The 7,469-nt window shown below is 36.5% G+C and overlaps 1 protein-coding gene across 1 annotated transcript; it reads right to left on the bottom strand.

Moving 5' to 3' along the window:
• Nucleotides 1–1,187: 1,187 nt before the first annotated feature.
• Vang (Strabismus domain-containing protein Vang) lies at nt 1,188–7,078 on the bottom strand. Its single transcript, XM_090109638.1, has 6 exons — nt 7,007–7,078; nt 6,676–6,827; nt 5,124–6,095; nt 2,700–2,881; nt 1,776–1,888; nt 1,188–1,538 (listed from the first exon to the last, which is right to left on the bottom strand). The coding sequence occupies exons 2-6, from the start codon at nt 6,762–6,764 to the stop codon at nt 1,230–1,232; spliced, it is 1,665 nt and encodes a 554-aa protein (XP_089965764.1). The 5' UTR covers nt 6,765–6,827; nt 7,007–7,078; the 3' UTR covers nt 1,188–1,229.
• Between the last annotated feature and the right edge of the window lie 391 nt (nt 7,079–7,469).

Here is a 7,469-nt window from a genome sequence, read left to right as displayed (position 1 = left end):
GTGTCGCAACAGTACAATTTTAAATAACAAAACACAAGGGATTACATTCCACAGGGAAGCAAGTTATTTCTTTTATTTTTTAATGACAAAATTATTACGGCAAAATTTATAGAAAAAAATACAGCCGCCATTGTCATCAACACAGCTGTTGCCATGGCAACATGGCACACACACATGGATGTTTCGCCGCCATTACTAGGCTTCACTCAATGTTTAGGCGATATACCGTCCGTCTTTTTTTATACGTCCATGACTAGAGGTATATTTTTCTCTTTGAATTTGTCTATTTGAGCGTCCCAATAACGTTTTGACAGCTGTCAGCAAGTAATGGCCGTTCCCAATATCGTATCTATGGGCGTATTCAGAAAGAAAGCTTGAAACTTATAAGCGCTTATACGCGCTTATCGGTAAGCGCTTATCGGCGCTTATAAGTTTCAAGCTTTCCTTCTGAATACGCCCTATCTTACGATAGATAGAACCTTACTAGCTATCGGAGATAGCTGTCTATCTATAACCATAGTTTGAATATTGGGAACGGCCATAAAATCAGAGTAATATCAATAGTAATCTAACTATAGCTAATAATATTAATTTTTGTACGCAAAGCCCACTTAAACCAATTTAATACATGTAAAATGGCTTATTGCATGCATGATTGATTGCATGATAAACAGTAAAAATACTTCAACACTATAGAAAATGATACAGCAATTCCATACATCAATTCCATTTTCAGAGATTGCACATTCCTTAAGTCTCCAATTAAGCAAAGCTTAATTTGGTTACATGTGAAATATATAATTTACAAATATTTCATACATTTATGATTTATAAGTATGAAAAACATAATACATGCATTTGTCCAAAATATTTTCTTCAAATTTTTTATCATTTTAATTAGATTTACATTAATATAAGTATTTAGCAATGATATTACCATGAGTCAGTAATGTGATTCAGACCTTTACTTTTCAACTAAATTATTTGGGACACATGAATACACACATTCCCTTTTTTCCTTATTTAATAGATAGCCCCTATATTAAACCCATCACTACTACACAGTTACTAAGACATTTCATCAATCACAACACCACACTATCCCATGTCACTATCCCATTTCACTATCCCATACCACTATCCCGTTTCACTATCCCACTTCACTATCCCACTCCACTATCCCACTATCACACAAGTCGCATATCCTCCCTGACACAAATCTCCTCGTGTCAAACAGACGTTTCACTATTTAACCGCAGCACAAATCTATTGCTCTTTGGATCGACAACCTCCTCACTCAAGTTGAACTGAGGCAGTTGTTTGATCGTGCATATGAGTGATATATCCCCTTGTCTGAGTTGGAACTCGATATTATCTGCGAGTGGTCGAGCTAGGAGGTCATCTGATATGAGTGACCAGCGTTGTTCATGCCTCGCTTCGTTCTCTGCGGCTAATACTGGACCTTCCACAAGGAATGGTTCAAGGAACGCTCGGGGAGAGGCATCTTGGGATAGACATCTGGCGAGGTGGGCGAGTACCTGAAATGAAATGAAATAAGATGTAAATGTAAATAAGTGTCACATAAAAGTATATTTTTCTTATTTGAGTACAACTTCATAATGCCACATATGTTATTTGTCTAATGAAAAATAAACATACTGTTAAGAAATTAATTAACAAAACGAGAAAGAAATTAATTACATACTATTTTATTCAGATATTATCAACTTCTACATATTACATATTCTTAAAGAAGTGACATAAAAGCAACTTACAGAATCAGCAGAATGTCTGGGCTGCTGTCTCGTGGCCCGTAGGTACTTCTGGAGCGCCCTAGCTAACGACGGGAACACCGCTTGTGCCGCTTCGCGAGGGCCTAGCGCTCCGCCTGAAATATAAGACATAACTTTTAAATCTATTCAATTAAAAAATAATAGAGAGATATATAAGTTTGTTGTTGCACCCAATTTGACTAATAACTAGCCAGCAACAAAACGAGAAAAAAAATCAAAACACCACACCTATTCACCTTCATCCAATTTTCATCACTCGCAAACATGACCACTGACAAAAATACAAAAAAAAATCCGCGCCAATTCACTTTTACTTTCAATTTGACACCAACCTGGTCACAAACAAATAAAAACGTGTGTGGCACTCGGGCACTGCCGCGGTAAAGCTATTGCATAGCATGCCTTCAAGCCATACCTCCGCGCCCGTCGGAGTGGGGAGCGTGAGGTTTTTCGTCACGCAATTTCTGTATTCGGTCCCCGCGCTCAAGGCCCACGATAGAAGCTATGCAATAGCTTAAAAAACAAAACATCACACCTATTCACCTTCATCCAATTTTCATCACTCGCAAAGTGTATTTTCATCACTGACAAAAACACAAAAAAAATCCGCGCCAATTCACTATCACCTTCAACATTACACCTAACTGGCCACTAACAAAAAAAAAAAAACAAAAAAAAGACGTGTGGCACTCGGGAACTGCCGCGGTAAAGCTATTCCATGCTATGCCTTCAAGCCATACCTCAGTGCTCGTCGGAGTGGGGAGCGTGAGGTTTTTCGTTACGCAATTTCTCGATTCGGTCCCCGCGCTCAAGGCCCGCGATAGAAGCTATGCAATAGCTTAAAAACATTTTCATCACACACAATCCTGGCCACAAACAAAAAAAAACAAAAAAGAAAAAACTCACCATTTCCTGCCATTCGCACGCGACGCACATGCGCGAAAGCATCCTCAGCCGCTGTATGGAGCCTCGCGCGGCGCTTCCGCACGCGGCGCTCGCGCTCCGCCTCCTCGTAGTAGCGCTCGTTGTGCGCGGAGCCCGAGTCGCGGCGCCGGGACGCGCTGCCCGTGCACGAGCCTGTACCGCTCCTAGTAAAATAATTTTAATTCTCGTAAAAGTCAACAAAATATTTTTTATTTCTTTCCACCGGAGAATCCCCATGGTAAATAGATTTTTCATTGATCTAAAGAGTAGCTTATGCTACTCTCTAGCATCCTTAAACTAGGTACATATCTCTGGACATAAAAATCATATCTTAAAATTGCTCTGTTGCAAGTCACAATATGAAATAAACAGAAACAAACACAATTTCACATTTAGAGTATAAAGAATTTTCTACTGCAGGCTATGTTTTGAAATAAGAACGATATTGTTAATTTATTTACTTAATGTTAAATTTAAACGAGAACACATGCAAAACATACACATAGATCAAATTTTTCATAACTACAACATAAGTAATATTTATGAAAAAAGAAAATACATATTTAATAACTATAGTAGAGCCATTTTAATAGGCAACATTTGACAGTTCAACAAAATTCAACAATGTAACCTAGTAACGACGACATTGAATAACATGATATTTCGTTTTGTTAGAACTGCACATTTGCTTAACTTTTTTCAAATACGATTACATATTTATAATAATAATGACCGATACAAGTAATTTTAAGATTTCATTTTACTGATAAACCATTCTAAACATAATAAACAATTTCTGAATTAAAGAACTGACGTCGCTACAATTTTGTGTCAATAAACCTTTTTTCTTTTTAAATACCAGAGACGTTACTCTAAAAATCGAAATCTGACATCTAGAATCGAATGTATTGATTACTTCTGAATAAAAATCATCTTATATTAATAAATGTGTTTCAAGTTCGATTGACAAATGTTTCAAGTCAGTATCGATTAATTCACTTTAATCGATGTTTTTAAGCAGGTTACCTCTCTTCAAAGATAAAATTGATAGACGTCAAATGTTGCCTATTAAATTGGCTCAACTATAGTCTGGTCATAAGTTCTGTCATTATGTTAGATTTTCAAATTTTTAATGTTTACCGCAAATTTCTTTTTCGCGTTCGATTTTTGATTATTTTACGCGTTAAAAAACGACACATTTTATTAGAATAACGTATTTGTTACAATGTTGTGGACGCAAAAAGAAGACAGAGTCGCTGTTCTCGCTCTGCATCGTAGCGGTTACGCGCCAAGAGAAATTTTTAGTTTGCTTTAAAATTTACAAATAACACAGAGATTTTTTTATTGCACTATAAAACGATTTTAGTAAGATTCAAGAGTAGAAGATAGGAATAGAAGTGGTCTTTGTCGTACGATTTGGACGACAGCAGTGATAAATGCAGTAAAGGTGCGAATAAGGAAAAGTCCGGTGTGAAATCGAAAACAGTTAGCACTGCAGATGGGCTTTAGCACTACCACAGTTAAAAGGGTGTTGAACGAGGACCTAAGACTATGGGCTTATTGTAGAAAAACATCGCATCTTCTTAACACACGTCTGAAGAAATTAAGACTGGATAAATGTCGCGCTTTACATAAACGATACGCGAGAAAAATGTATCGTGAAATCCTGTTTTCAGATGAAAAAATTTTTACAGTGGAGGAGTGCTGCAACAAACAGAATATCAAAGTATAAACCCACAGTAGTGAAGAAGCGTGTCAACGTGTATCTCGTGTCCAATGCGGCCATCAACCCTTATCAGTAATGGTTTTCCTGGGAGTGTCTTATTTTAGCCTAACAGAAGTGTTTTTCTGTGAATAGGGTGTGAAAATAAGTTCCAATGTTTATTAAAATACGGTCCTGACAAACCTCGTAAAACCTCCTTTCAGACCATGTTAAAAAATCAACATTGGATATTCCAGCAAGACTCAGCACCTGCCCGCAAAGCCAAGAGTATCCAAAATTGGCTAGCCGCCCATCAGATTGACATCATTCGTCATGAAGATTGGTCATTTTCTAGCCCGGACCTGAATCCTCTGGATCATAAAAACCGGTAATATTTAGAGGAGAGAACCTGCGCTAAATCCCACCCAAATTTGTAGTCACTCAAAGCATCCATTATTAAAGTAGCTGCTGAAATAAACATGGACATGGTGCGTGCTGCGATAGACGACTGGCCGCGGAGGTTGAAAGCTTGTATCGCAAAACATGGATACCATTTTGAATAATTTTTATACGAAATTATTAAGTAATATGTAAGCTTTATTGCCACATATAAAACAATAAATATATAAAAGTAACTTTTTGTTTATTTAATAAAACATATGTGACAGAACTTATGACCAGACTAGGTATATTAATTTCCTTACCTTGGCTGACCAGTAGACGCATTAGTATTGGAATCCACTTCATAAAACTTTATACTAGCTTGTGCCTTCCTTTGTGACTTTGATATAGGTATCTTCTCCAAATATGGGTTATAAATTGGAAACTCTGTATAATACTTCTGCAGTACCCATACAGCCGCTCTTTGGATACTCAACTGGCCAATAGCATATGACCTACTCTCTCCATCAGGACTCCTCACAATCTTAATATAATACAGTGGTTCTAAATGCCTTATCTGCATCAACACTACAGCTGTATAATGTATAAACAATAACGTATCAGAAAAACTCGATACATATGACACTAGAGACTTATAATCATCTGCCTCCTCTCCGACTGCTAAAGCTTTCGTCGCTTCAGTAATTTGTACTATATAAAACAACCAGTACGAAAATGTACATACAGCCAGTACGACAAACATAACTGCTCTAAATACGAATATTCTTGGTAATACTGCATTTCTGGGGCGCAAGAAAACGGCCCATACACCAATGGCTAAAAGAACTAACTTAAATGCTATAGACAGCAAGATTCCTTTACATTCTCCTGTACAAGATAGCAACTGTATTCTCTGACTGGGTTGTATTGCCATATTATCTGATAGTCCAGGGAAAAACCCTATTTTCGGCAACACCACCATGGCCAAGGGGCTTACAAAGGAAACAAATGACAGGCCCAATGCCACTGTTGTTGTAAAATATCTTGAACAGACAAAACCTAGTCCATTATCTGATTCCATCGGCCAGTTACTAACATCCTCCATTGATTGTGAGCCTTCTGAAGTATTCCCAGTGACAGCAGTGGTCGTTTCTCCCCAGTTTTCATCTTGGGGAAGTATTTGTACTTCTATAACTTCCTGGCCATCTCGGCCAATTTCTGGGTTAATATTTACACTAGTTTGGAATGGCGCCATGCTACTATCTATACAGTCTTTTCTTTGTGACTTGGTGCTTCTGGAAAATAATGAAAATTATATAGATTACAATTTACTGTTGCACAAATAACTAAAAAAATTTGCTTATTAACATACACAAACTCAAGTCATTAAACTAGCTCAACTAGATATTGGACGGTTAAGTTTTATCCAAGCATTGAAAAATCGGCCCTTAATAATATTCTTATAGCCTCTGGCCCAAACTTATAATGCAATTTGTCATATAGGCTCATATAATTATTCTAATATTACAACTTTTCTTCTACACAGGTTTTATGAAAATTATGAAGTGCGGATAGCTAGTAGTAACTATATAAGAACAGCATAAGAGAGGAACTTATGAAAGAATATGTATACATATTTACTAAATATTTTATGTTTAATATTAGTATTTATAGCTTTGCAAGGAACGAAACTATAAATTCGGTTACTCGGTACGGAAAGAGTCAATGACTCTAATTCTCTCTATAATTCTTAATCACAGTTCTTCATTGAGATATATTGACAATTTTTAAATTTTAAAGCATCACTATATTAACTTCTTGTATACTTAAATAAATATAAACACTTTTATGTATTAGGCCGTTAAATAAACAAACCTTGTACTACGATGAGTATTGTGTGTCCGATGTCGAGAACTTCGCCGCGAACGGCTACTTAATTCGGATCGCACGGATTCCGTCTCCATTATACAGATATATCACAGTCACGTCCTCCCGCGCCTTACCCATGGGCTAATTTCTTTATGGACCTGCAATAATCCACCGTGTAATCACATCACGAAATCGGGGCAATTAAAATACTTGCTACTCCACAGAGCATGATTGCGGACCAAATCCAGTTTTCACACAGAACACATTGACAAAGTGCACATATTGATTGAAGTAACTAATTATAGCATTGACTGAAACACTGCGGCACGTAAATTACCATTGCATTATTGATATTTATGGGATTTTCTAATAGGAGCGTCGTTTACAGGTGTCGTCTTGGAGAATTCATATTGAGTATTGTTCGACTAAATTAAAAACAAGTCATGGACTGCTAATTTTAGTTGCTGTCTGCTTCCGATACGTATAAAACAGTATCTTGCTATCTCTCTCTTAAATATTTACGGCTGTCATATATTTTGCCGTATTATTTTCGTTTGGAAATCAAAAATTCTTTCTCAGTGCTACTGCTACCCTCAGGTGCTACCCGATTATCGTTGCAAAATTTAAAATATCAAATCTAAATGCATAAATCACAATAAATTACTGGTACTGATGAAATATGTAACATATATTATTTTTCATAGGGCATGAATTATTTCAAAAAGGAAACTAAACTTTTAAGATTTGAAAAGTATCAACATAGACTAATAGAATCTATTATATTCTATTAGTCCATGGTA

This window comes from Colias eurytheme, chromosome 14 (assembly GCF_061535395.1).
Source record: "Colias eurytheme isolate Ceu_HAF_F1 chromosome 14, ilColEury1 Martin Lab GWU primary, whole genome shotgun sequence".
In the NCBI taxonomy this organism is placed as follows: Eukaryota; Metazoa; Arthropoda; class Insecta; order Lepidoptera; family Pieridae; genus Colias; species Colias eurytheme.
The sequence above is the reverse complement of the archived record's forward strand: the minus strand, read 5'-3'. Positions and strand labels throughout refer to the sequence as shown.

Bases quoted from the DNA above. Each gene is read 5' to 3' on its own strand.
- Vang (XM_090109638.1), bottom strand. From the start codon at position 6,764: ATGGAGACGGAATCCGTGCGATCCGAATTAAGTAGCCGTTCGCGGCGA. The intron at 6,096-6,675 runs GTTTGTTTATTT...ATTATTTTCCAG, and splicing joins AATACTCATCGTAGTACAAG to AAGCACCAAGTCACAAAGAA. The intron at 1,889-2,699 runs GTGAGTTTTTTC...CTTATATTTCAG, and splicing joins CGTGCGAATGGCAGGAAATG to GCGGAGCGCTAGGCCCTCGC.